This window comes from Stegastes partitus, unplaced genomic scaffold (genome assembly GCF_000690725.1).
Source record: "Stegastes partitus isolate 25-593 unplaced genomic scaffold, Stegastes_partitus-1.0.2 Scaffold973, whole genome shotgun sequence".
Lineage (NCBI taxonomy): Eukaryota > Metazoa > Chordata > Actinopteri > Pomacentridae > Stegastes > Stegastes partitus.
The window spans coordinates 46,761-74,483 of record NW_007578704.1 but is presented as its reverse complement, the minus strand read 5'-3'; the positions used below and the strand labels follow the sequence as shown (position 1 = coordinate 74,483).

Below are 27,723 nucleotides of genomic sequence, written 5' to 3'. Positions count from 1 at the left end.
CTCTTGCCTACAGTCAGCTGGGATTTACTCCATCCATACTTTGTTCATCATACCCTGTGCAGAGCGCTTGATGGTTTGAAATTTATGCAATTTCTATGCAGCATAAATCTGAAAAAATGTTTGATAGGTGGTTATCAATAACTTCCGCCCCACTAGCGTCAGTTTGATGTGTACATACAGCAGATGTTTGTAATGAATAACAGTTATTTGTAATTAGGCTGGTGTCCCACAATAAAAATGTCATAAAATACTATAATGAGAAAATATAAAAAATAAACACACATCCATTACAAATGAAAGGCCATAGCAGTTGTGAAACACTCAATTACTTCTGTAATGCCAAACAGTGCATTAAATAAGATGAACAAAATGCTGTATAGTCATAATGTGTTGCACTGGGCCCTCCCCTAAAGTGATTTTCACTGCTCAGTTAGAATAAAATATAGAATAAAAATACTTTATTGATCCCAAAGGGGAAATTGTGCAATCAGTTGATCTCCCACTATGACAAAACAGAGTACATAACTGATTTGAAAACACAACGACATCCCAGATTGTCCCATAACCATGAGTAACAGCAGAGTGAAGTGTTCTTTCTGTCACCGTGGCAGCTTTGCTGGCTGCAGCAGCCGGACCTTCAGGTCACGTCATCACTTGCTGAGCGCAACTCTCGCGAGATTGGGGTTTCAGGAAGTTCCACGTCAGTGCACCGTTCATTGAAGTCGCAACATTTGGACCCCGAATACAACTGTTCACTACAAATTTATCTTATTTTATTGCGACAACGCGGGGATAAAACATGGTAAGAGGCATTTAAAATAGATCTGTGTGTTTTGTTTTCATATATGTTAGATGAATGTCCCGATTTGTTTTAGGAGTGGCCGTGAAACAATGTCAAATAATAATATCTCTCACAAATAGCTTAGCGGCTAACTAGCTTGTGTTAGCATGAGAGCTTGTAGCTAACGGCCATTATAATGTATAACCTTCTCTGTTTCCTTATTTCATATGTGCGTATCTCTGTTCTGAGATAGTTGTAGGATTATTTATTATAGGATGCACAAGTATACGATTCGTGAAGTCAAGATAAATGTATTGTGTTCGGTGTTAGCTGCTAATAGTTTCCTAGCACTTCTGTTATTCCGGGTCTTTAATGCTTCAGTCTTATTTTTTTAAACGGATAATTAAATGTTAATATAAAACCACCTTTATTGAGTGTTTTAAAACACACTGATGTCCTCTGTGTTTTTAGCCTCTGAGGCTGGACATCAAGCGGAGGCTGACAGCCAGGTCAGACCGAGTGAAGAGTGTGGACCTTCACCCAACAGAGCCATGGATGCTGGCCAGTCTGTACAACGGCAGCGTCTGTGTGTGGAACCATGAAACACAGGTATGAACACAAGTTAAAGGGACACCTGTGCAAGGTTGCACTACATAATGTGAAAGGAGTGATCAATAAACTTTCAAGCTTGAATGTATGACAAACACATCAGTGATGGAGTTACGAACTACAACCTAATGTTTTTCCCCAGACGCTGGTCAAGACTTTTGAGGTGTGTGACCTCCCTGTCCGAGCTTCTAAGTTTGTGGCAAGAAAGAACTGGGTCATCACAGGAGCGGTAAGTAACCTTTATTTGTTTATGTTGGGGGCTCAACTCAAAAGTTAGGCACATGTAGCACCAATAGTAAGGATGGATGTTGTTAAGATTTTAACGGTGCAACTGCTTCCATTGCACAGATTATGTCACTTTAATAATTCCGACACTTTCACTCCTCTTTTTTAAAAGAAAAGTTTAATGCTTTTATTTGACTGTATTTTTATTGTGCAGCTTTAATAGTTTTACTCAAACGTTTTAAGTACTACTTCTGCCACTGCCAATACCAACATTCAGTTAGAGAAACAGTGAAAATAAAGCAAGATTAAGTTTTCCTGCAGCTCCCAAGTCTCTAAATCCTCGTTGTTCTGAGCACTTTGAAACTGTGAACTTCTGGAAGACAGCTTGTGTAATGCTCTGACCATTTCAGATTGAATCTATAAACACACCACAGCTAAACAATCAGCTGACTAATGGCCTGTATGGGATACACTTTTGCTCAGTGTTTTGACGGATCGAACGTGTTTCTGTGGGCCAAAAGACTTGTTGCATTTATGTGATATGTGCAGTAAAATCTTGAGTGGTAGTTTCACAATGCAGTGTTTGCATTTAGGCCATATGTCTGATTATCTTGTTACACATTCCTCTCACTGTGCTAAGCTAATGTGTATTCAGCTGATATTTCAACATTTTTACCTCCCAACACAGGATGACATGCAGATCCGTGTGTTCAACTACAACACATTGGAGCGGGTCCACATGTTCGAGGCCCACTCTGACTACATCCGATGCATTGCTGTCCATCCAACCCAGCCGTACATCCTCACCAGCAGTGGTGCGTTAGTACACTCAAGTTTATTAATCACAAAAATTCTAATTTGTCATCATATCATAGTTTGTGTGTATTTATATGTGTATCATCATGTGTCTGTGTTTGTGCAGATGATATGTTGATCAAGCTATGGGACTGGGAGAAGAAGTGGTCGTGCAGCCAGGTGTTTGAGGGTCACACTCATTACGTTATGCAGATTGTCATCAACCCCAAGGACAACAATCAGTTCGCCAGTGCCTCCCTGGACAGGACAATTAAGGTAGGGGCCACCTGATGTTGCTCTTGTCAGTTCTGTTGCAGCTAAAGCCGTGTTTCAACTGCAGGAACTTTTCCAGCTTTACCTGCATTTAACCCAGAACAACCGAGTTCAAAATAAAGTTCCAAGGAGACTGTTTTAGCCCCTGCTCCAGGGGTTTGCTCAAGGTTCAAAATCTTTAGCCATCTATGATTGTTGTTAGTCAGAGTCACGCATCCAGTGGGAATTTCAGATGCTTATCTGTAATGAGAAGTTATAATTTTGTAAACATCGTTATTGTTTTCAATTGTTAGTTAAAAAGATTTGTTATAAAATTACTGTGGCTTTTAGACAGCGCCAAGTGACAAATTTGTCTAATCTTCACCTGGCCTTAGACCTGGGTTGAAATGCAGATAACAAATAGCTGGAGGGCCCTTTAGTTTCTTGAAAAGTTTCTAAACATTAGTCCTTGAACTGAAGGTTTATGGGACTTATGGAAGAAACGTGGTTTAGTTGAATGTGGACTGTGGAGCACGAGACCTGACTGCAGTATCACTGCTTCTTTAATGGCTACAGATTAGATGTATGTAATTAAAGGCCCCTCAGGTATATTTAGTGATTCTCTGTCATCCTCTTGGGCTTGTCATAGGTTTGGCAGCTGGGTTCTTCATCTCCCAATTTCACTTTGGAGGGTCACGAGAAAGGCGTAAACTGCATCGACTACTACAGTGGAGGAGACAAGCCCTACCTGATATCAGGGGCTGATGACCGTCAAGTCAAGATCTGGGACTACCAGGTTGGAAAATGTTACTTGATTTTGTGTTTTTGCTGTTATTCACTTACTTCATGCAAAAGTGTCTCACATAGCAAGATGCAGAACTAATGGCAGGGCACAGGCTAATTCCCTGCTGAAAGGTAGCTTTTTGTTAAATCATGTTTATAAGAAAACATCATTAGAGCTTAGAAAAGAAAGTATGTGATCATAATTACACTTCACCATTTTCTGTGTGAGCATGTTTAAGCATTGTGTCTACACAGAAATGTTTCATCTCTATGCCACCGTGTGTTGTAGAACAAAACCTGTGTTCAGACTCTGGAGGGCCATGCACAGAACGTATCTTGCGTCAGCTTCCACCCAGAGTTGCCCATCATCATCACTGGATCAGAAGACGGTGAGCAGGAATCCCTCCCCCCTGTACATTATCAACCCCAGAATGCATCTCTGTCAGGGCCTCATTGACCATTGTTTATTACAACATTTTCCTCCTCCCTCTGTAGGTACGGTGCGTATCTGGCACTCGAGCACATACCGCCTGGAGAGCACGCTGAACTACGGCATGGAACGAGTTTGGTGCGTGTGTGGCCTCAGGGGCTCCAACAACGTGGCACTGGGCTATGACGAAGGCAGCATCATTATCAAGGTGAGTTAGAGGAACAGTGATTTTTCATTTAGATTTTTAAGAACCTTGTGTAAATGTATGAAATCAAGAAAAAAATCTACCATAAGATGTAATCAAATATTTAAACCTAAAATCTCATCTTCCTGCTTATGTTGTGTAGGTGGGACGGGAGGAGCCAGCAATGTCTATGGACACCAACGGCAAAATCATCTGGGCCAAACACAGTGAAATACAGCAGGCCAACCTGAAGGCCATGGGCGACGCTGAAATCAAGGACGGAGAGAGGCTCCCGCTTGCTGTCAAAGACATGGGCAGCTGTGAGATTTACCCTCAAACCATCCAGCATAACCCCAACGGAAGGTACACATAAACTCACTCCAGACCTTTTCACTTTTTATTCAGAAAATGGTAGACGTGAGCTCCACAAATGTTTGTTTTTGGTAGTCAGAGTCATTTACAAGAATATCTCTAAATATTACTATTTGTGTGTGTTTGTTTGTCCCAGGTTTGTTGTGGTGTGTGGAGACGGAGAGTACATCATCTATACGGCTATGGCTTTGAGGAACAAGAGCTTCGGCTCAGCGCAGGAGTTTGTCTGGGCACACGACTCCTCCGAGTAAGTATCAAGTAGAAAAACTACATTTAATTGAGATTCTACCAGAGGGAGAGATTTGTACATCTACTAACATTTGCTTTTTTGTCAATTCTTTTCTAACAGATATGCCATCAGAGAAAGCAACAGTATTGTCAAAATCTTCAAAAACTTCAAAGAAAAGAAGTCTTTCAAGCCTGACTTTGGAGCTGAAGGTAACGAGACAGTTGCTGTGAAATAGATTTTTGGTTTCGAAGTGGAGTTACGTGGACTGTCTTCCTTACTGGATGTATTCTCATTTCTTCTCTGCAGGAATATACGGAGGTTTCCTGCTTGGTGTGAGGTCAGTGAATGGCCTGGCGTTTTATGACTGGGAGAACACAGAGCTAATCCGCCGCATCGAGATCCAGCCCAAGCATGTAAGACTGAGTTGCATTTTTGTTTAAAGTTATGGTCCCTGTAATATACTGTAAATGTAGAATGTGAAAATGTTTGCACAACTCTTGGTCGCTGCAAACTAGTTTTGTGCTTCGGTATCCTCATCTTTGTGTGTAAATAATGTATTAAGTCTTCCAGAGGCTGTTGTCCAGTATTTTAATATCACTCTCTTTTGTCTCATTATCTCCTTTGCCCCTGGTTTTTATAATTTGTCCAGATCTTCTGGTCAGACTCCGGTGAACTGGTCTGCATCGCTACAGAGGAGTCCTTCTTCATTCTGCGCTACCTGGCAGAGAAAGTAGCTGCCTCCCAAGAGAACAATGAAGGAGTGACAGAGGATGGTATTGAAGATGCCTTTGAGGTGTGTGTGTAGATGTGGATTCATGCACATTGTTGTTAGAAATACCTCAGTTTTAAATGTGAACTAATGAACCCTGTTTATAACCGCATAGTCCTGCTCCATGTTTTGGTCTGCAGCGCAGCATAACATAATTTTCTGTGAGCTCTATATTTAGAATGGATGACATTATTAACCTTAATGCCAATTTCTTGTGTTTAGGTCCAGGGAGAGATCCAGGAGATTGTGAAGACTGGACTCTGGGTTGGAGACTGCTTCATCTACACCAGCTCTGTAAACAGACTCAACTACTATGTAGGAGGAGAGATTGTCACTATTGCACACCTGGACAGGTATGAAAACAGACTGATTGGATTATACTACAGTAAATACATAAATATCGCATGCCACATATAGAAAAACAACGAACGCTCTAAACATTGTCTTTGATTCTAACTGCTTTCTCTTGTTTTGTTTTCCTGCAGGACCATGTACCTGCTGGGTTACATACCCAAAGATGATCGTCTGTACCTGGGAGACAAGGAGCTCAACATCGTCAGCTACTCCCTGCTGGTCTCTGTCCTGGAGTACCAGACTGCTGTGATGAGGAGAGACTTTGGAATGGCTGACAAGGTGCTACCCACTATTCCTAAAGAGCAGAGGACCAGGGTGGCACATTTTCTGGAGAAACAGGTGAGGACAATACAATAGAGCTTGATTTCCTTTTTTATTAATTTAATCACAGTTAATTCAGCTGCGAGTTTGGGCTTGAATTCGAAACTCATCACAAGAATTTTTGCTAATGTCAGAAAGTGATATTATTTTAACTAAACATGTATGTTTTGAGTTGGGCTCTTTTAGTCCTGACTGAATGCAGCTTTGTGCTTGTAGCATACTGATGGATTTTCTTGGTGTCCTCAGGGTTTCAAGCAGCAGGCGCTGGCAGTGTCCACAGACCCAGAGCACAGGTTTGAGTTGGCCTTGCAGCTGGGAGAGTTGAAGATTGCCTACCAGCTGGCTGTGGAAGCAGAGGTGAGTTAGTTGGCTCTTAAAACTTAAGGAAAACCATGTATCCAATCACATTTTTGCCCCATTCACAATTCACAAATGTCTCTCCATTGTTTTAATTTAATGCCATCACTGTTCAGGTTCAGGTCATTTCTAATATTTGTCATTCTGACCTGTGCAGTCGGAGCAGAAGTGGAAGCAGCTAGCAGAGCTGGCTATCAGCAAGTGCCAGTTCGGCCTGGCTCAGGAGTGCCTGCACCATGCCCAGGATTACGGTGGCCTGCTCCTCCTTGCCATGGCCTCTGGTAATGCCACCATGGTGGGCAAGCTGGCAGAGGGGGCAGAAAGGGATGGCAAGAACAATGTGGCCTTCATGACCTACTTCCTGCAGGGAAAGTGAGTATGAGACACATTGGTGGACAAATCAGGATATAAATACAACATGTGCTGCTGACATCTAATGTGGCTACCAGTATAACTGTTGTTCAATATTGTCGTCTCTCCACAGACTGGATCAATGTTTGGAGCTTCTAATCAGAACAAACAGACTACCCGAAGCTGCCTTCCTAGCTCGCACCTACCTGCCCAGTCAGGTGTCGCGTGTGGTCAAACTGTGGAGGGAGAACCTGGCCAAGGTCAACCAGAAGGTCAGCTCTACCGTGAAAAATTTCTTTTAAACATTGCAGCTTCAGTTTAGGTGGGAAATTATAGCTATTTTGCATTATTTTAGCTAGTTTGGAGAGCTCTGAATGTACAAGAATAAAAGAACACAAATATCTGAAGAGTTTATTTTTCTTGAAGATGACCTGTTCGTATATATATTTATTGCAGGCAGCTGAATCCTTAGCAGACCCTACAGAGTATGAAAATCTCTTCCCTGGGCTGAGAGAAGCCTTTGCAGCTGAACATTACCTGAGAGAGTCCTGCTTGGGCACCTCCAGGCCTGCTAAAGACTATCCACTTGTTACAGTAAGTTGTATGAGTTGTTGCAAAAGTGAGACGGCGGATGACTTAAAGAGTAAATGTACAATAATAATGTTATCACAACAGTGATGCCACCACCGGAATGAATGTGTGTGAATGAATAATTACCAATGTATGCGTCTTTGAGTTAGTCTTTGAATGAGAAAAGTGCTATATAAATCTGATCTATTATTATTATTATTATTATTATTATTATTATAAATGTATATCTCCCATTTTTCAGCCCAATGAAGACAGGAACATTCTTGAGGAGGCCCAGGGATACGAACCCAAAGGAACCTTCATTCCTCTCATCCCCAAGGTTTGTCTGCACCCACATGCATTGTTCTGCACTGCCTGTAAAAAGAGGATTTCGCTAAAAGCTCGAGGAACCAAAGCTCAACAACCATCTAAGCTTTATTTTTTTGACTCCCGTTTTCTGGCAGACACAAGATACTGAAGAGTCCACCTCAGTGGAAGCAGCTCCATTTGCTGCTGTGACGCCTTCGCAGCCTGAACCTGCTGCTGCTGCTACAGAAGAAGAAGAGGAGGAGGAGGAAGAAGTCCCTACGTTCTCAGAGTCACAGAAAGATAAGGTAAGGCTTGCTTTAGTTTTCCCTTTGGTGATAAATATAGTTTAGTTCTACTGTTTGTGATCAGATATTTTTTTGGGATCATAAGATTTTTTTGACCCACTTTGACATACAACTTTGGGTATAGCACAGGTTCAGGTAGTTGATGTTAAATCAAGCAGCTGGGATGTTTAATAGAATAATAATTGTCCTGTGTGTGTGTCTGTAGACTCTGGACGAGCTGGAGGTGGACCTGGACAACATGGAGCTGGACGACATCGACACCACAGACGTTAACCTCGATGACGACTTCCTAGACGACTGAGACCTGCCACCACCACTCTGCTCCCGAGCACCTCCACAGAGCATATTTAAGAGAAAGAAAGAGACCAAACTCCCTTTCCCCCCCTTTTTTTGTATTTGTACTTAAAAAATATTACCGTCACGTTCGCCTCCTGCAGTAATGGGGTTTAAAGTAGAAGATGATGATATCAGTAATGTTTTATTCTCAGAGGAAATGCAAACAGATCAGATCTATTTCAACTTCTTCATTTTGTACATCATTTATTGATCGTTTGAGAATCGCTAACTAACTGTCCATCGGGCAAAATGTTATTTACTCTCTGCTTTGTATTGTCTGTAATGAAAAATGAAGTTCATTCAGTCCAATAAATTGTGGTTGCTGTACATATTCATATTTGACTCAAGAGTGTTCCATACCTAACCTCATTCTGACTGTTTTTGCTCTGAACATTTAAATAAAAGCATTTTAGAATTAAGCATTATGAAATATAAATGTTTCATAAAGGCAGGTTGTTTTTTGGGTGTTTTATATTTTAACTCTAATATAAAAGTCTATCATAACATAACAGGGACAGTATGCTAAAGAAAACAAGATATTAAATTATTCTCCAACTATTTTGTTGATTGATTAATCAATTGAACTAATTTTTAAAGAAAAATAAGTCCAAATTCTCTGATTACAGCTTCTTAAATTTGAATATTTTCTGATTTCTTTCTTCCTCTATGACAGTAAACTGAATATCTTAAAGTTGTGGAAGAATTAGGACATTTGAGGGTGTGTTTTGGGGATGTGGGAAACATTTGATAGACCAAACATCTGAGAAAATCAACAGATTAATCTACAGGGGAAATAATTGTTAGTTGCAACCCCTATAGACAATAAGTCTTGTAATTGCGCCCCAAAAAGACAACAAGGATTAGCCCTGACAGAACATTTTGCACAAAGAAAAGGCTGCAAACAGGCGTTTTCCACACAGCAGACATTTTAACTTCTCTTAGCAGGAGCAGCACAGATATAATTAATAGTCAATCTGTTGTGTGTCTGTGTGCCACAAAGACATGCCAATGGAGCAGAGCGCACAACTACCTGCATATGCACACATGACAGACACATAGCCTTCATTAATGTTCTTGATTACGTGTATTAGACATGTCCTGAGTAACCTATTGCGGACAAGTTAAGGAATTTTATACTCCAGATTAATCATGTTCAAAACACATACAACACAAAGTCACAGATATCAGTAGGGATACACGTCCTCAAGGCTTTCTTGTATATGACTTTTATTATTCCAAAACATAGCTGTCACAAAAAAAACAAGCTAAATGCACTGCGATACTGCTCATTTTGTGTCTAAAATATCTACAACTGCTGGGTACCCTACCACCAAGACATCCAAATGTTAATGACTGCATTTCCTTTAAGTATCGTGTGCAGTGGCTCAGTGTCACATTTAGGTTAATGTAATTCAACTCAATAATAAAATGACAAGAGGTCCCAGAAGCAGAAGCCTTTGATTGAACTGAGAGGAATAAATGAGCTATTAACATGTTACAATTTGTGTCGTGCTACCCATGTAAATGTTGGGCATCCAAAGGTGTCGACACAAGAGGTAGCTGCAAGTGATTGGCCAGATTCTGTAGCTGGTGTTACACAAATATCAAAAATAAGCTCCAGCATGTCGGTGGAATAACTCATAACTGATCTCTTTGATTTGCTTGAAAGACAAAATTAAACTTAATGAGAAATTAATGTGACACGTACTCGGGTTGGGTGGTGCCATGACAGGAAATACAAAAGCTCAACATTCCCTCATAAAGGGCTCATTTGTCTGCTACAGTGGGTGCAAGAACATAAAGAGAAAATGAGTGGCACGGTCTGTACACATCTACATAATCCTCATAAGAATCTAAAGAGACATCAAAAGAAAACACTTGTGTGGGTGTACAAAGGCTAAGTAAGACTTAAACTGTAAGATCCTTGGTTTTTGCTACAATGTTGATTAAATTCACCGGAATGCTGACGTTTGTTATGTGCGTTACAGCAGAGATGAAGAAAATCGAAGGTGCAAAAGTGATAAAATGCATAAAATATTCAACATGTTGTCCCTGGATGATGTTATATTCAGGAATAATGTGAGCTTCCACTCATGCAAATAAAACAACTGTATGTTTCCTTTATTCCTACTTATTTTTTTGTTCAGTGATTACAGCACATATCAATTACTATTTGAACTCTGATACTGGATGGAGTGTATCTTCAGTGCTTTCAAGGCCGTATTCATTCATTGCAACTCCATCTTTTAGGACTTAGTCATAACACAGACAATCATGTATTTCATGTTGTCTTTCTATTTGAAAACATCTGAGAGTGAAGGCCAGTGTACAGTAGTAGCTAGTTCATTTTATCATGTGTTGCCAGTACATAACTGAAAGTTTTGGAAAGCGTGTTGGCTACAGTCAGAGTCCAGAAATGTGTGTTTACTCTCTGAACCCCAGATCTTGACAGCTGGTTTGAAAATCTCCAAAATTACAACATTGATCGGAGCCAGAAACTATAAAAATATAAAGAAACATCAGAACTTCAACTTTCAGATTATACTTGTTGTAAAAGTTAAGATATCTCATTGATTTATTCTACATGTCTTGTTCAAAAAATTGCCAATAAAGAACCGATTCCACCAGATCCTGGAGAAAAACAAAAAATCCTGCGTTCCTCAGCTCCACTGGGAAGCCATGATGGATTCAACTGTGACCATCAACCACGTGACAAAATTTTTTTCAGGCTGTGTTTATACAGAGCAGAGAGGCTGTAAGAAAAAAACAGATATACTTGATATAATATAATAAAATAAATGGCTCAAAAACACTATAGGTGAAGGGGAACGTAATCAGCAAGTTGCTGGAAGATACATTCAGCCAGCATGGTGAAACATCTTTCTAGAGTTGATGTGCAGAGTCGTGTGAAAACATGAATTTGTAGAGGTTGTAAAAATGTATATATCTATAGCATGTGTTTTTGTGTTGGTAACACAGTGGGCACATGGAAAAAATCGTGCACATGTTGATTCAAGTATTTGTCTTCTTTCTGTAAAATAAATGAACCAAAAAAAAAAAAAAACAACTTCATTTTTGTGACACTGCACATAAGACATTTGGTGATGCAGGACTTTATATTGCAATAAAAAAAAATTGGTCCACAGTGAGGAACAATGTGACAGGAGCAAATAAACTGATTGGGGTTCAGGGAGTTCGTTTTTGATTTAATCCTATTCAGGACTTTCATGTTTCCACATGTAGAAGGTCTTTGAGGGTCCACTGGACCCCAAGAAAGAATATGTGCAAAATATTTGTTGGTATTTATTATAGACTTTTATACTTTGTTCAATACCTTTTCTGATACATTTATGTATTTTGGATTTCAAATGCATGACAAATGTCCCTCTTTTTATCTTTGAAAAAAATATATATTCTTCAAAAATAAAAAAAAAAAACAAATGGCCTGGGGTCCAAACGACCCCAAAAGTCCTGAATAGGGTTAACCAGCGGTCAGACGCACCATTTAGACAGTAGTTTTACAGTTAACATGACAAACAACTGTGACTTTGGTCAGCTTGTTATCCTGAGGTCAAAGCTGAGGCTCGGGGGCCCCTCCGGCTGGCGGCCCGGTGCCCCACCGCTGTGAGCGCCTCTGCGGCCTGCAGGCAGCGCTGTGCTCGGGAAGCTGCGGCTCTCCTCCTCTCCTGCGGATGGCGCCCCTCCGGGACAGGCTTCACCGATTTTGTGCAGTTTCGTGTGCAACAAAGTACCGAGCTTGGCAGCTGGCGAGAAGGGAAAACCGACCCTTCTGAGATTGTTTATTCCTGCTGCGTATTTCAGCTGCCTTTCTTCCTTCTCCACTCATTTCCAAGCTTTCGGCGGCACATTGGAAGTTTATTACAAGCGGAAACTAGCGCGACTCGGTCTCCGGACGGTGTTAGGACGCTTTGTGGAGGAGCAAGGTGTTTTTTTCAAACTGAAAGGGCAGGCGGAACGTTAGCGAGCTGGCGTAGGAAAGACCGAACCAGGACTACGCGACGAGTCGGTCAGCCAGAGAGCCGGGAGGACCACGGCACAGCCGCCGCCAGCGCCACGGGGAGTCGGGGCCCGAGAGGGAGCCTGCCAGGCCCTCGGCTTGATGCACCCAGCCTGCCTTGCCTTAGCCGCAGTCCGAGATGGGGGAGACCAAAATTATCTACCACCTCGACGACCAGGAGACACCGTATCTGGTGAAACTGTCGGTGCCGGCGGACAAAGTCACTCTGGCGGACTTCAAAAATGTCCTCAAGAAACCAAATTACAAATTCTTCTTCAAATCTATGGACGATGACTTCGGGTAACTGTTAAAGGGTTTATTGTGTTCAACGTGGATTCAGCGTTACTCTCCTGACTTTACTTAACCTCTGTGCGGCTAGATTAACATTAACTCATTTGTGACCTCTTCCAGCCGGCTTGTCATCGGTTTTATCGGTACCTGGCTGCCGATCCTTTGCTAGCTACTTGCCTTGCTGTTTCTTTGTTAGCTGCTAGCGACGCGTTAGCAGCAGGTCTGTTTAGCGTCCCGAGCCCGTTTGTTTACATTGCTTGTGTGGCTAGCTATGCGTCCTGGTGCCTTGAATTTGTCTGACCAAGTTTGGTATTTGTCCCTTTCGAGAGCACCGGAGAAAGTCTCAAATGTCATTTTAACTTTTATTAGACAAAGTAGGGACGTGAGTAGTTGACAGCACCGTTATTAACTAGTTACTGACCTTACTACTGTCAGTTTTAGGCTAATGTATGGAAAGCCTATGCTAGCAGGCTAATGTCAGAATGTATACGGGCAGTTTGTGTTAGTGAGTCCAGCAGCAGGCCCCTGCTGTTGTTGTCTATTAGCCCCAGGAATGCAGAGTTGGACACAGGAATGCCCTGTTCATCACTCTGGCAGCTTTATGAGCATGTCCTTTTGTGTTAAAACATGGCCCGAAAAGTAGACGTTTTATGTGCCTGCAGACAGCCTTCTCCAGAGCACAGAAAGGGGGAAATGTACTCGTTTTTTTGATCCAGGTTTCCAAAGTTGTTTCTGGCTAAACTTAAACCAGGGTGGGGCAAGAACTTAAGAACGTTTGCAAGTGGGAAAGACATGTTTTCTGAAGTCTCACAGCTATTCATGTGGTTGAGAGTGGAGGGATTTTCTGTAAATAAACTATTAAAGCCTTTACTTTACACTGTTAGATTGAGCAACTTGTCAGACTGCTCTGGAGCCTGTTTTATTTACCAAGAAAGTCTCACTGACCGTCACCAATCTGCCCCTGAAAGGCACACACAATCCTGCCCAGTAGTCTGAGGCTGTTGTTTAGTGTGTTCCTGATTTGTCCTGTTTGCTGTGCGACTAAAGGTTGCTGAAGTCTGACCTCTGATTCGTGCACGCCACCATAGCCTCGTTGACCGGAAGGCTTCACGTGGCCACATCCCTTTTGTTAATTTCTTTTTAGCAGTCTTTGGTGTATTGACAGGCACTTAGGATTTCTTCTGTATTATGCCTGAATGAGCTGCCCTCTTTTGACTGGTTTTCCTTGTCTGTGTCCACAGCCTCAGGCGTGCAGCGATGATGGCCTTTCCCCTGATATTCTGGGATACTGTTGAACAGTGTCATTGAGCATTAATAATGCGTAAAACTGTCCGGCACTGGCTGCCAGTGTGCACCGCAAGTATAGTTAGGTCGTCCCAGTTGTCAGTGTCTGTCCGGGTTGATGGATGTACAGCACATCCCCACTGCCTCTGAACGCACACTCATGTTTTACTGCCCAGAGATCGTCTTTGTATTGGTAACGGTTGACTGAAACAGAGCTTTACTGTCTTTACAGGGTGGTAAAAGAAGAAATATCTGACGACAACGCGAAGCTGCCCTGCTTCAATGGACGTGTGGTGTCATGGGTAAGTTTAAAATGCATTCTGGAGTACTTTTTTTTGTTGTTGTTGCTGCTTGTTTGTCTGTGTATGTGTGTGGCAACTGTGTGCATGCACGTGTAACAATGATTCCCATCTGTTCAGCACTGACCACAACCATACTTCATCTCCAGGGAGAGGCTCTACGCATCTGCGTGATAATATCATTATCGCGTAATGATCGCCAGAGCAACACAGGCACACGCACACACTGCGCTCCTCCAACGCACTGTGTTATTCATCGCTTTTGAGGGAAATGAGCTGCGTTAGTTTTCCGGCAAATCCAGTTTTAAGTTCTCACACAGGCTCGTCATCCACATGTAACGCATGTATCTCTGAAATGGCTCTAAGCAATAATTCTCCTCTCTCCACAACACAAGAGACATCTGGCACTCGTGCACAGCCTCCCTTCCTCTCTTCTCAACATTGGAATTAGATTAAGAGCAAGTGAAATCACAGGATAGGAGGAAAATATTAAATAACAAAGAGCCTCACTGCATGCCACCTAACAAGAAGATTGAATCTTGCTAGGAGGAGAGAATAAAGCTGCGAGAAAGACAGCTCTGTGTGTCGATGTGAGTGGCTGATGTATTTTGGTGAACTTTGCACAGTGTGATCCTAATTATGGGTTGTTTTTTTTTTTTCTCGTCATCAACACAGTGCTATTGCTGGATGTCTGAGTGTATAATCCAGCATGTTCATCCCAATGTGTCCCTTGTTGTGGTCATTTTCATTAGACTGTGTGGAGGTTTGGTCGGTCGTATTTACAAGTCATTTCCTCTCTTTGTGTGTGTGCGTGAAAATGTCTGTTGTCTCTTGGGGGATTGTTGAAATGTTCCACATACAATGAAATGTTATTTCGGTTACAGTGTGTCCATTTGTTTGTCTCCACTGTTCATCTGTTGTTTCAGTGATCTGACTGATTGTTCTCTGGGGTCCGCGGGCCGGGCCTGCTGCGAATCACATTATCACAACAGGCCAGCACACTAAATCTGCTGTGCTGTGCTTTATTGTCAGATGACAAATTTTATGTATTGAGTTATTTCTTTACACTCAATTATTGCTGAACTCAACGAACCGTCAAATACAAGTCTGGGGCTCATGATTACCACGGGCAGAACGTTGCCATCTTTTTTTACCTTTGCGAAATTCATATAACATGCACTTGTTTGCGTTGTGTAATGTAAACTCTGTCACTCTCCGTATGTGTCTGTTGCAGTCTTTTAGTCATTAACTACACAGATAATTGATTCGTCTGTCAACCCAGAAACTAAACTGTTTTACAAAGTGCACAAAAAAGTGTATGATGTTCATTTGAATCAGTTTTGTACAACAGCTACACATCATGTATAGAAATATTGTTCAATAATAATCATCATTAATATCCCTTCAACAGCTAACAGAGCAAATATTCAATCCTTAACCAGCTGTTGGCTGGTAATAGTGGAGACCATTTCATTTGATTTCATGTCGGCTTGTTTTTTCATGCTAATACATGCTTTACTTCCAATATGGACACCATCCAAGAGTCAGGCTTCACGGTAGAATGCAAAAAATGCATATTCTTGAGCATGCAGGATGAATGAACTCTGGAATGTGGTAGAAGTGAACGAAGGTGGAAATGTAAACAGCAGAGTAAAAAAAATCTACCAGTAATATAATTTCCTCCCCCCCAAAAAACTTAGCCATGGTCCGTTGGTGCCCATTTTTTTCCCCACACTTTGGTAACTTAGGCAACACTGTCAGGTAGACAAACCACACAAGTCTTGGCGCAGGCTCTTTTTTTTTTTTTTTTTTCTCAGCTCTTTGAATTCACAGCTGCCTTTGTGTAGCTTTGCTTGCTCAGTAGGAAATTGCAGAAACCAGATTAAGTTGTGCTTTTATTTATTTACAATTACAATTCTTTATTTAGCGGATAGTCGAAAACATTTAATCAACTACAAAGAAGCAGCGTTGCAGTTACAGACAGAATTACAAGGCTGTGGTTTTTGAACAATATGACTTCAGATCCCTTTATTTTCTTTATATTTGTAAAACTGTATGCATCCTGTATAGTTCTTGGTAACTTGAGCATTCTGAAAAGAGGAATGTTTATCCGCAAAGATTTACATTAACAGGTTAGGAGACAATCCAGTAAGTAAGTTTGTAGTCCTTTAAAGTAGAGGTTTGGTGTATTTTTGTATCCCACATCATACGTTTAGAAATTAAGCAGCTTGTGGTGTTTTTACTGTCTTGCAAATGCTGACAAGCCTATAGGCGGTAAGACTAAAACAAGACATACCACCCAGCCCGTGACTATGGTGTAGTATATATACACATATATAACACAGAGGTAGTTTTATGTGGGTCTACGTCCCACTTGTTCTGTGTCTTTTAGTGCATTCTCCCCGCTGAGTGTTTATCTCTTCCCTCTGACTGACCTGACTCTGTCTGTTGACAGTTGGTCTCTGGAGATGGCGCCCACACAGACGCAGGCTCGGTGGCAGATAGTTTGGAGCCAGCACCACCTCTGGAGAGGACCGGGGGCATCGGAGACTCAAGACCTCCCTCCTACCAGTCAGTATATTTAGAAGTCACTTATTTGATAATAGACATTCTGCGTAATATGTGCCTGTGAAAGAAGGGGATGCCCTGCAAACTGAATGAGTCCTTCTGTTCTTTTAATAACTGCAGTAAGAGAGGAAACAGCAAATTAAATGGGAAAGTATGACTGCGCAGGAGGAATTCCTTGCATGCATTTATCATTAGGTTATGGCCACTCTGGAAATTAATCATAGATTTGAGTTAACCCTGTAGAGCAGGGATTTTTCTGATTTCTGTTTCTAGTCTTTGAGGGGTTTAATATATTTGTCGAAAAGAATCTGATATAGTCAGTGCCAGGTTTTGGGCAATCTGGTTCCACTGCAGGTTAAAGAAAAAGTGTAAAATTTGTATAAGACACATGGTAGTAATGAAATTTAATGCTCACCAGACTGAAATAAATGAATCAACACAACATCTGCAATTCCTGGCAAACATTCAGCCACAGATTAAGACGCTTAATTACACCCAACCAGAGAAGCCAGCACACTCGACACAGGCTACAGTTTGATTCTAACAAGAACCATTTAAACGTTGGTTTTAGTGGCTGATGCAGTTTAATTCTGTCACTTTTTAACGCTCCCTCTTTCTCCTGTGCCTCTGTTCGTAGCGGGAAAGCAGCGAGCGGTCGGGACAGTTTGGACAACGACACAGAGACCGGCTCCATGGTGTCGCAAAGAAGAGAGAGGGAGAGGCCGCGACGGAAACACACCAACGACCACGGTCAGAAAGATGTTTGGTCGGATTTTTGTGTGCATGTCAGTTTCATTTCCATCATTTTCACAACTCGTTCAATGCAGTTATCTGGTTGATTTAAAAACAAAGTGTTGACACAGCAGCTTTAGAGATGCGGTAAGTTTGGTTTACTTGATCATCTCATGTGGAGTTACAATAAAACCACGCTGCTGTGGAAAGCTCATGCAGTTAGAATAAAATCTGGTGAATATGCTGTGAAGATTGTGATAAATATGTTATTCATGATAGTTACCGTTCACGTACTGAATACTGATCAATAAGGATCGGCTGTGATTTGAGGGAAGCTGGTCTTAAACTGTAAATCGACGAAGCATTAAAAACAGAGAAGGCCACTCTTTTTGGACCTTAAGTTTTCATCTTTTTGAATACAACAACTTCATTTTGATCAAATGCCGTCCGTCTGCAGGTGGGAGGCAGAATGGGTATTCATCACGAGGAATGGGACGCGGAGGCCCCGAGTACGACAGCTGCTCGTCCTTCATGAGCAGCGAGCTAGAGTCCACTTCCTGCTTTGATTCCGAGGACGACGACGCAACCAGCAGGTCAGTTGTTCAGTGTAGCTGTGCAGCTTGTTTATAAGTACAGTCCCCAATGAGAAAAGGCATTCGGCTTCGGGAATGTGTCTGGAATTACAATAGTTGGTTTATGGTGGAGATTAGTGCAGTCAAGTAGACCTTTTTCACAGCAGTCGTTTTAGTATGAAATAGTAAACACAGGCGTTACTAATCACATTAGTGATGGTTCTGTTTCTAATTAAACCAGAACTGTTGTTAATTTTATCAGGAACACCAGTGTTTTCCCACTATTTCATATTAAAACTGGCTGCTATGAAAAAGCCTGTTGTCTGGTTTGTGGTAAACCCCCTGGGTTCTCCTCCAGGAGTCGTGGAAATCTCTGCAGCCCACTTTAGAGACTCTGCTGGTCTCAGTCTTTAGGCATCTGACTGGATGTTTTTTTTCCTGTTGTTGCATTTCTAATAGATCTGGATGAAAGCTTAGTTTATTTCCACCACACAAATTGATTTCTGCCTCTGGCACCAACAGATGATTTGTCAGCCAGATTATAGTTTCCAAATGAAGGCTGGATGCTGTCTAACAATCTGTTAAAGCTGGTCCTGACTGTTGGCAGACGTCACTTCTGTTATGAAAACTCTGGCTGTGTTCCAGCATCCATACCACCTTACTATAGAGTATGCCGGAAAAAGATTTAGTATGTCCCACTTCATAGTGTGTTAAATGTAGTATGCTAAAAATACCAGGGTTCCTACTACATCCAGTTGGACTTTGCAGTATGAAAGCCAAGATGCTTTTCTGGCTTTTCTGACCCACAGTCCTCCGTACAGTTATGTCACATGTGTCACGGTGTCTTTGTGACTATAGCTCAGCTTCGGCCACCTGTCGACAGGTGACAGCTCACTTTGCACAACAAACTGCAACAGTCAAAGCTTAATGCAAAGAATGATAACAAAGTGGTATGTCCTCATTGTATACATACTGCATGAAACAGTATGCACTTCATGAGGGCAGCTCTGGTACGTACTTAAAGTAAAAAGAAAACGGATGTGATTTGGAATTCAGCCCATGTTTTAAGGTCTTCCTTTATAGTAGGTAATAGAAAGGTTTACACTTTACTTTTCTGTAGGTTACCAGGGGAGAACAGATTCTGTACGAGTTATTTTTTGTTCCAATCTGTCTTTGTTTTTTACCTTGATTTAGGTTTTAAAAAAATAAATTTTTCTTATAACTGCTTTTAGATGGAGTATGTTTTTTTTTTTTTTTTTTTTGAATAATTATACAGCAAAAACCTTGTTTGTTATTGCTTACAGTGTTGGCACGTGTATTATTTTAACCAGCACCTCTCTTCTTCAGGTTTAGTAGCTCCACTGAGCAGAGCTCCTCTCGTCTAATGAGGCGACACCGCCGTCGCCGACGGAAACCTAAAGCTTCCAATATGGACAGGGTGAGATTCTAAACTCCTAAATGTTAAGCACAGCAAAATAGACTGAAGCTGTATGTAATAAAACTGTCTTTCAGTTTTTAGCTTTTGATCCTGCTTCTCATATTCTCATTCTTTCCTCCAGTCTTCATCATTTAGCAGCATCACTGACTCCACCATGTCTCTGAACATCATCACCGTCACGCTTAACATGGGTAAGTGACATGTCCATGTGCTCACAGAATAAAATTAGCTGTTGGGATAGAGATAGAGTAAAGTCACATACTGAGCTTTTGGGGTCAAAAATTCCTTTAGCAACACATGAAAGCGCACAAATATCACTAATTTGTTCCATACTGATGCAGGTCATGATCATCTATTCTGTCTCTACTTGCTTCAATGCTGCTTCACTTCACTTGTGAACATGCTCTCTCTGTTCCTCTCCACCTCTCAGAGAAGTACAACTTCTTGGGCATCAGTATTGTGGGGCAGAGTAATGAGAGGGGAGATGGCGGAATCTACATCGGCTCTATCATGAAGGGAGGAGCTGTGGCTGCAGATGGACGCATAGAGCCTGGGGACATGCTGTTACAGGTGTGTGTCTGTGTTTGTGTGTCAAGGGCGAGAGAGAGCGAGAGAGAGAGCGAGACACACACAGAGACCTGAAAAATATGTGTTGGTGCATACCTGGGGCTTGGATCAGGAAGGTGTGTGTGTGTAAGAGGTGCATGTTGTATTTACGTTTGACACCAGCTCCCTCAGTGGAGTGAAAGAAGTCGGTAATGTGAGATCAGTTAAAGGTTTCTCTCTCCAATCGGACACGTGTGTCAGTGCCACGCTTTCTGCAATCTTTTCCTATTTACGCTGCTCACGTCTACTCCCTTTACTGCCACAGTGTCGCAGTCATATTTTAAAATACTGTAAAATATGTTTGTGCTGCAAAGGGCTAAAACTCATTCTTCCATTCTAATGTGACACCTCATGTTGAAACACTGACAAGTTAATTTTGTGCAGCAGAATTTATCGGAGTGATTGTGAACCTGTGAGAGTTTCATACCTCTTCATGCAGGAATATAATTCAGTTTTGAGCCCATCCTTTATTATTACCATGACTTAGACCTCTGTCAAGCACGCATGCACAGACTGAGTCACTGTAACGTTTTCCTGCCATTTTTCATCCATGTAGGTGAACGACATAAACTTCGAGAACATGAGCAACGACGACGCTGTTCGAGTACTGAGAGACATTGTGCACAAGCCAGGGTAAGTGGCACACATCTTCTTTAGGTGCATGCATAAAACATGAGGGTAGAACAAGAGCAGAATAGAATTCTAGTAGAAGCTGATACTGCTCTGTGTGTTTTAGATTAGTGGTCACTATCGTTATCATACATTATCAATGTACTGGCGCCAACTATCAATGTTTTTATTAAAACTCATCCACCAGTCTGACTTATTTGTGTCACAACATAATGGTTCTTGGTGGTGGTACTTATCAAATGAATCAGTCTAAAGAGTGACAAATGTCAACTAACGTATGCTAAAGAAGAAGAAAGTTGCAGGGGGGACTGGTGGACAGTGAGGGAAAGCAAAGAGAGCAAATACACACACACTGATGACACACTACAATAAATACATACGTGTCTCTTTTCTTCTTTAGTTAGGCAGATATCATGATGTATCGTAGATAAATGTCTTGCAGTGTCACAGAAATGCTGAATCATGATACCGATGTTTATGAGAGGCAGCTGTATCCTGAGCTCCTCTGTGTTTCCCACCATCAGTATTAACCGTCTGTGTGTTTATTACCAGCCCCATCACTCTGACTGTTGCAAAGTGCTGGGATCCAAACCCCCGGAGCTGCTTTGCTCTGCCCAGAAGTGAGTATTTGCTTCTCCCCCCGTGTCAATAAAACCTATGCAAATGTTGGGATTTTGCAGCAAGCTAACCAACTCCAGCTGCCTTCCCTACGTTTTATTCGACAGGTGAGCCGATCCGGCCCATTGACCCGGCTGCATGGGTGTCCCACACGGCGGCCATGACCGGAGTGTACCCTCCGTATGGCATGAGCCCTTCCATGAGCACTGTCACCTCCACCAGCTCCTCCATCAGCAGCTCTATTCCTGAGACGGAACGTGAGTCACATCACCCTCCGAGACTGCCTGTTGTGACTTGTCATCAAGGGACTTTTATTAAAAACAGCTTTCATTCCAACTTCACTCTCAGTCACAGTTTTCTGTTCACTTTCTCTTCTTCTCACATTCGCTCTATGCTCACCTCCTTTTTGGATTTGCAGTTTACTTCTTTGTACTTTATGCGACTGTTCCTCTTTTTTTTCCTGCGTTTTACCACCTACTTGTTAAAGCTCCTGATAGATACGTTTGACTATTCACACAGTTATGATAAGAGCAATAAAGCACTGCAGGTTTGTTTATGTTTCAGGATTCATTTTCTGAACATTTCAACTGTCTGTTGTGAACCTCCACCCACTGACCTCCAAAAAGGCAGTCATATCACTATGTTCTTGTGAAGTGTTAGTAAATCGCTGCGTCAAGTGTGGCCCTGCCCTTTCACTGCATTCCTGTGACTGCTCTCCGTTCCAGCTTTTACTGTGTTCAGCCTCACAGCTTCCATCTGCTCAGTAACTCTTGTCCAAACGGAGCCATAACTCACAGCTTTCATCTTCCCTGTAATCTTTGGAAGAACTCTGAGGTTTTCGCTTCATCTTTGGAGGAAAGTCTTTCCTCCCTTAGGATATTTTTCAACCAACTTATGATATGACTCACATTTTTGGAGATTTTCCATTTCAGGCAAAACATAAATTTTGTACAGTCACATACGATAAGATGTGTTTAAAAAAAAAAAAAAAAAAGTGAGCGAAGTTTAGAAGGGAAAAAAAAAAATCCAATATCTAAAAGATTAGTGGCCGAGTTTAGTTTTGGTTTTGCAGCAGTTCCCCAGAAGAAGCATAGATTGAAGGGCAGCCACTTAAAATGTTTAGTTTTGGATAAACTGTTGTTAATGTGCAGCTTCTTGTGCTTGATAGCAAGTTATTAAAATGAGAAAGTAACATGTGTGGGATATCTGGTATGAAAGTGTTAAACACCTTTATGTTGTAGTCAGTGAATCCTAGGAAACAAATTAGAAAAGTAATGAAGAATGAAATTATGAACACTATAATATCATATTTTGGAATGCAAATAAGCTCAGTTAAACGATACAGATGGATGGATGGATGGATGGATGGATGGATGATATGTAAAAGCTGATGGTGTTCAAGGGAAGACATTGAATTCAGTTTCTCAGGGTTTTGTTAGGACCATCTCAGCTGCAGTCCAGTTCAAACAAAGATGCAGCCAAATCCAGCCTTGATTCATTCTCAAGACAGAACAGCGGTAAAATTACAGTCCAGACCACAGGAAACCAAATATTATTTGAGGCAAATCCAAAACAGGCCAGTAGTTGTCCAGATAACATCACTCAGCTGTTCTTTCAATGTTTAACAAACACAACAGAATTCAGCACTTTCTTGCTCTGATGCAGATTCACATTTTTGTCCTTTTGAAACCTAAATATTTCAACTCCTACAGGAGGATGTGTTCACTTACATGTGCCCTCTGGTCTCTCCTAGGATTCGATGACTTCCATCTCTCGATCCACAGCGACATGGCAACAGTTGCTAAGGCCATGGCCTGCCCAGAGTCAGGTCTGGAGGTGCGGGACAGGATGTGGCTCAAGATAACCATCGCGAACGCCTTTATTGGTACGCCTCTCAAAGCATGGTTCAGCATTTGTTATTTCCCTCATCAGAATGCACACTCACATCTGTCTTTTCTTATTTGCTCAGTCCCGTTTGTAGAGTGTGGTTTGTCAGTGATTCACTGATGTGGCCGAAGTGATGTTTAAATCCCTCTGGGATCTATTTAGAATTTGTAATTGACTAAATTAGACAAAGTTAATAAATGTTTAGTACACCAATGCAAATATCTTCAGCCCAGTAATCCATGAACACAGTTAGCCGTAATTGTTGTAAGTTACGCATTATTAAAAACAATACTCTGTAAATAAGTATGCACTATTCACATAATCATCTTAAATATTATAATGTGATGTAAAATAGTCCAGGAAAAGGTATGTAATGTAATGACTCATTTTGTTTTTCTTCTAAAATGTGTGCATCAGGTTCTGATGTGGTGGACTGGCTCTTTCATCACGTTGAAGGCTTCTCAGATCGCCGCGAGGCTCGTAAATACGCCAGCAACCTGCTGAAGGCTGGCTACATCCGACACACTGTCAACAAGATCACCTTCTCTGAACAGTGCTACTACATCTTTGGAGACCTCTGTGGCAGTCAGTTTCCTGTTTTTTCTGTTATTTTTTTTCTTGCAACATCTATAAAGTCAGCTTGTAGTGTGAAGTAGAAAGTATTTTACACATGCCAAGTTTAAACCTGTTTTCTCTTTCTGTTTCCTCTCAGACATGACTCACTTGTCTCTGCATGATCATGATGGTTCCAGTGGGGGTGCCTCAGATCAGGACACTCTGCCCCCACTGCCTCACCCTGGATCAGCCCCCTGGCCCATGGCCCTGCCCTACCAGTTCCCTATTCCACACCCTTACGACCTGCCACAGCCCTTCCATGGCGGACCAGGCGCTGGCAGTGCAGGAAGCCAGCACAGTGGTGAGTGCAGTTTGACTAAACTCTGTGTGCTCATCAGCAAAACATAAAAAGTAAAACACAAAAACTATGTGTGTCTTCATAAATATGGAAATATTGCATATAAAATCTCGTCTTTCGAGTATCAAAACACACTTTCACACAGCCTGATCAGGGCTGGCTTTACTCTGCCTCGCTATTGTGTGCATAAGTTACAGAGGCGACGCTGGAGGCGGAGGCAATCACAGAAGCAAATCGACATCCGTGTGAAAGATAGAGCCAGCACAGCGGAACACGCCACACTAGACGCTGACACTGTTATCTTACACTTCATGCCTCTGATTACACAACGCCAGCATGCTAGATGAAAGCTAGAGCTGCATTAAGCTGGTTCAGTCTGAGTGAGGGAAGGCGAGCGACGGCGGCATAATGAGGGAGTCTTCTTATCGACACTGTAGCACAACCTCCGTGTCAAAGGGGCTGAATGCTCACCCCTTGTAGATTTGGAATGCGGATGTGTAAAGGTTGCAGTTTGCTCCTCTGCAAAGAAAATCTGCGGTCGTGAACTTGGATTCATGCCATTAACAGCTGATTTTGATGATAAGATGTTTTCATGGTAAAAATCTTAGAAAGATCTGCAAATGCTACATATTACATTTACCTGTTGTGCAGGAGGCACTACTGTGTTTTACACAGTATACTTACACTGTTTACTATAATACTTCCAACAGAGCTTACAGGAGGACAACCAATCATTGCTAGTTCTGCGTTTTTTTGTAAAGGAGCCAACTACACACCTTTCCAAGGATGCTGAGACTTTGGGTCAAGTGTCACTTTGCAGTAATGCATTTGACGAAATAGTGTTTTTGCTTTTTTTTATATGATACAAGAAGTCCATAAATATTTTGTCCACGCTTTGAATACACTTAAAGATCCAGTGCATGTTTTGATTACTTCAAAGACTCAAAGGACACAGTCAACGTCTGTCAAGCATGAAAAAAATATTTCCATCAATCCCAAAGCTGCCTTATTTACATACTGGACTGTGTGTGTTTAACATGTGCAAAAATAGAAAACCAGACATTGTGGTTTTCGGAGCAGTTTTCTTACGCACTGGAGATATTTACTGACCAACAACAGCTGGGCCCACTGACACACAACATCTCAGATGTCCTGTCCTCAATCTTTGGTGGCACACTACTGTAATTTAAAAGTACTGTTTAGTAGTTTACAGGCTAACAAGATACAGCATGTATGTAGCACAGCTTGGGGCTTTCTAAGGTGTGTTTTATCACTTTTGATGTAGACTAGAGGTTTTCCCATGCTTCCAGTGGTTGTGCTAAGCTAGGCTAACATCACCCATCTCTGTCTCTCTTATAGTCACAGAGAGACCAAATTGATGGGAATGTTTTCGTCGGTCCGTGGATTTGACATTCCTCACTTTTTAATCATATAAACTGTTATGGTTTTAAATTAGCCAGTCTAAAGAATTTACCATAAAAACAAGCAGACTGTGTGTGGTAATAAAATTAAAACCTATAATTGCCTTTGGTAACAGCTAAGCTCTTTGGCCTGTGAAAGGCACTGAATGCTCCGTGACCATGTCTGCATTAGTCATGCAGCTCTCCTGAGAGTCTCCCACAAACTGGGTCAGTGCTGGCTGTGTCATGTCACTGGCACCCAGACGGAAGTGATCGGCTCATGTAGGTCTCATGCTTAATGCAAGAACATGATGTGTTTGTATATCACACTCGGTTAATAAAATGATCTCTTTTACTATGTTCACAGGAAGCAGCGGTTCTAACTGCAGCAAGAATGAGGGTCGGAAGTCCGGCGGCAGCGGCAGCGAAACTGAGATCAGGAGCCACCGAGCTCCGAGCGAGCGCTCCGTGGCTCCCCCTAGTGAGCGAAGCATCCGTAGCTCTGTCAGCCACCGCAGTGCCAACTCCCACTCGATAGCCTACGGGCCTGGCCTTGTTTATGGCCCCCCTGGCCTGCCCCCCCAGCCCCCACATCTGTCTACAGCTGCACCTGGTGCCCCACCAGGCAGAGAGATCGCCTCGGTGCCCCCTGAGCTCACGGCGTCGCGCCAGTCTCTGCGCATGGCGGTGGGCAATGCCGGCGAGTTCTTTGTTGATGTGATGTGACACGGGTTGTAGGTCGGTAACGAAGTCGTAGATGGAGCGTTCTCCTGTCGTCAGGCTGAGAATTGACGGCATGACGGAACAGGGGGGAGGGAAGATTGCAAAAGCTGTAACCCAAGGCCTTGATTCCACTTTTCTAAAAGCAGAAATGGAACCAACCCTGCTGTGTATGCTGAGAGAAAAAAAAGTTCCTCCACTCTTGTGCTTTTCTTCCTAGTAGTAGTGGCCATACTTTCTTCAATGAAGAACCCCCCCACCCCTCTTTGCTCAAGATGGAACCAAAGCGCCTTTCTCCGTTTCTGCTCCACAGCGGGGAAGAGTTAGTGTGAGGACAAAGAGCAGGAGAAAGGAGGGAGGCAGTGGAAGTGGTCAGCTGGGGAAGATGACTCAGCGCTTTTCCACATGGATGTTTTTCATTTGTTCTTCTCGTCACTCTTCCCTCCTCTCCTCTGCCTCCTTTATCTAACATTCTCTGTCCTCCCCCATTCCTGTCCACGTCAAAACTGAGAGAGAATGAAGCCTCTTCCCTCCTTCCGTTCTTTCAATCCCCACTCGCTGACCTCTAACAAGAAAAAAAAAAAACAAGAAAAAAAAAACTGAAAGAAAGCTGAAATGAACACTAACTGTTAACCTTATTCAAACTTTTAAAATATTTGCTTGACTTAAGAGAGAAAGAAATGGAAAGATTTGTATGTAGTGCAAGAGAAAACTGCAGTCCTTCTTACTGTAAGAATACATTTGTTTTATTATATATGTAGTTGGTCACAACTAGTTTCATTTTCAATGCTTAACATGAGCGTCCAGCTTGGAGAGTGGTTTTTACACTACACAACTGCATTTTCATCTGCTAACCAGAGAATCTTCAGACTGTCTTGTGATGATGTATAGTGGAAAAAAAATTTCTTACCATGTCTTTCACACTACTCTTTTATTAAGGAAAATGTCTTTTTATTTATAAATATAGTTTTATGACTTAAAGTTGCTGCTTTGTGTTACGTTTTTGTGTGTGTGTGTACATTTGCAAGGCAGGAAATTGCAACCTGAAACTTCTTTTATTTGTTTAGTTGTTGTTTTTGTTTTTTTGGAAGGTACCTCAGGTCATGTTTGCATTTAAGAGCAGTGGATTCCAGACTGTCCAAGTGCAGGAATGTGAAGGTTAGGCAGTCTGGTGCGCAGATGTGTGTCTGTGTGTGTGTGTGCCTGTGTGTGTGTGTGTGTGTGTGCCTGTGGGCAGTGGGTGTATGCAAAAGATCAGCCTGTGTGTACATTTAGATTTGCCTCAGAACTGAACGACCCTATGCAAAACCTTCCCTGTGGTTTGAGGCGGAAAAACTCCTGAAGAGAAGCGACTTGATTCAGCTTGGACAAAAAAAATAAATGACTCTACAGGTCAACATGAAACAAGACCACCT

At 42.0% G+C, this 27,723-nt stretch overlaps 2 protein-coding genes across 2 annotated transcripts; both read left to right on the top strand.

Annotated features, from left to right (window-relative positions):
- The first annotated feature begins 699 nt into the window (after positions 1-699).
- copb2 (COPI coat complex subunit beta 2) lies at positions 700-8,667 on the top strand. The gene is made up of 22 exons (XM_008294566.1): positions 700-802; positions 1,253-1,390; positions 1,533-1,619; positions 2,304-2,430; positions 2,538-2,686; positions 3,312-3,458; positions 3,735-3,834; positions 3,941-4,083; positions 4,223-4,422; positions 4,568-4,678; positions 4,781-4,869; positions 4,967-5,073; positions 5,310-5,453; positions 5,652-5,782; positions 5,915-6,122; positions 6,351-6,461; positions 6,619-6,833; positions 6,946-7,084; positions 7,269-7,406; positions 7,645-7,722; positions 7,847-7,996; positions 8,202-8,667. Exons 1-22 carry the CDS (start codon positions 800-802, stop codon positions 8,295-8,297), a joined length of 2,811 nt encoding a protein of 936 aa, XP_008292788.1. The 5' UTR covers positions 700-799; the 3' UTR covers positions 8,298-8,667.
- Positions 8,668-12,046: 3,379 nt separating this feature from the next.
- Positions 12,047-27,289, top strand: LOC103366747 (segment polarity protein dishevelled homolog DVL-3-like). Its single transcript, XM_008294565.1, has 15 exons — positions 12,047-12,650; positions 14,158-14,227; positions 16,680-16,795; positions 17,430-17,542; positions 17,982-18,117; positions 19,444-19,534; positions 19,656-19,725; positions 19,965-20,104; positions 20,697-20,773; positions 21,323-21,390; positions 21,496-21,645; positions 23,142-23,273; positions 23,693-23,860; positions 23,988-24,191; positions 25,956-27,289. The coding sequence occupies exons 1-15, from the start codon at positions 12,490-12,492 to the stop codon at positions 26,312-26,314; spliced, it is 2,055 nt and encodes a 684-aa protein (XP_008292787.1). The 5' UTR covers positions 12,047-12,489; the 3' UTR covers positions 26,315-27,289.
- The last annotated feature ends 434 nt before the right edge of the window (positions 27,290-27,723 follow it).

What these genes read in the sequence shown, in the direction of transcription:
- copb2 (XM_008294566.1), top strand. An exon ending in CAGCATAACCCCAACGGAAG is followed by an intron (nt 4,423 to 4,567) that starts GTACACATAAAC and finishes TGTTTGTCCCAG; the next exon opens with GTTTGTTGTGGTGTGTGGAG. An exon ending in ACTATTGCACACCTGGACAG is followed by an intron (nt 5,783 to 5,914) that starts GTATGAAAACAG and finishes GTTTTCCTGCAG; the next exon opens with GACCATGTACCTGCTGGGTT.
- LOC103366747 (XM_008294565.1), top strand. Translation starts at nt 12,490, where the DNA reads ATGGGGGAGACCAAAATTATCTACCACCTCGACGACCAGGAGACACCG. An exon ending in GACGACGACGCAACCAGCAG is followed by an intron (nt 18,118 to 19,443) that starts GTCAGTTGTTCA and finishes TCTCTTCTTCAG; the next exon opens with GTTTAGTAGCTCCACTGAGC. An exon ending in CTTTGGAGACCTCTGTGGCA is followed by an intron (nt 23,861 to 23,987) that starts GTCAGTTTCCTG and finishes GTTTCCTCTCAG; the next exon opens with ACATGACTCACTTGTCTCTG.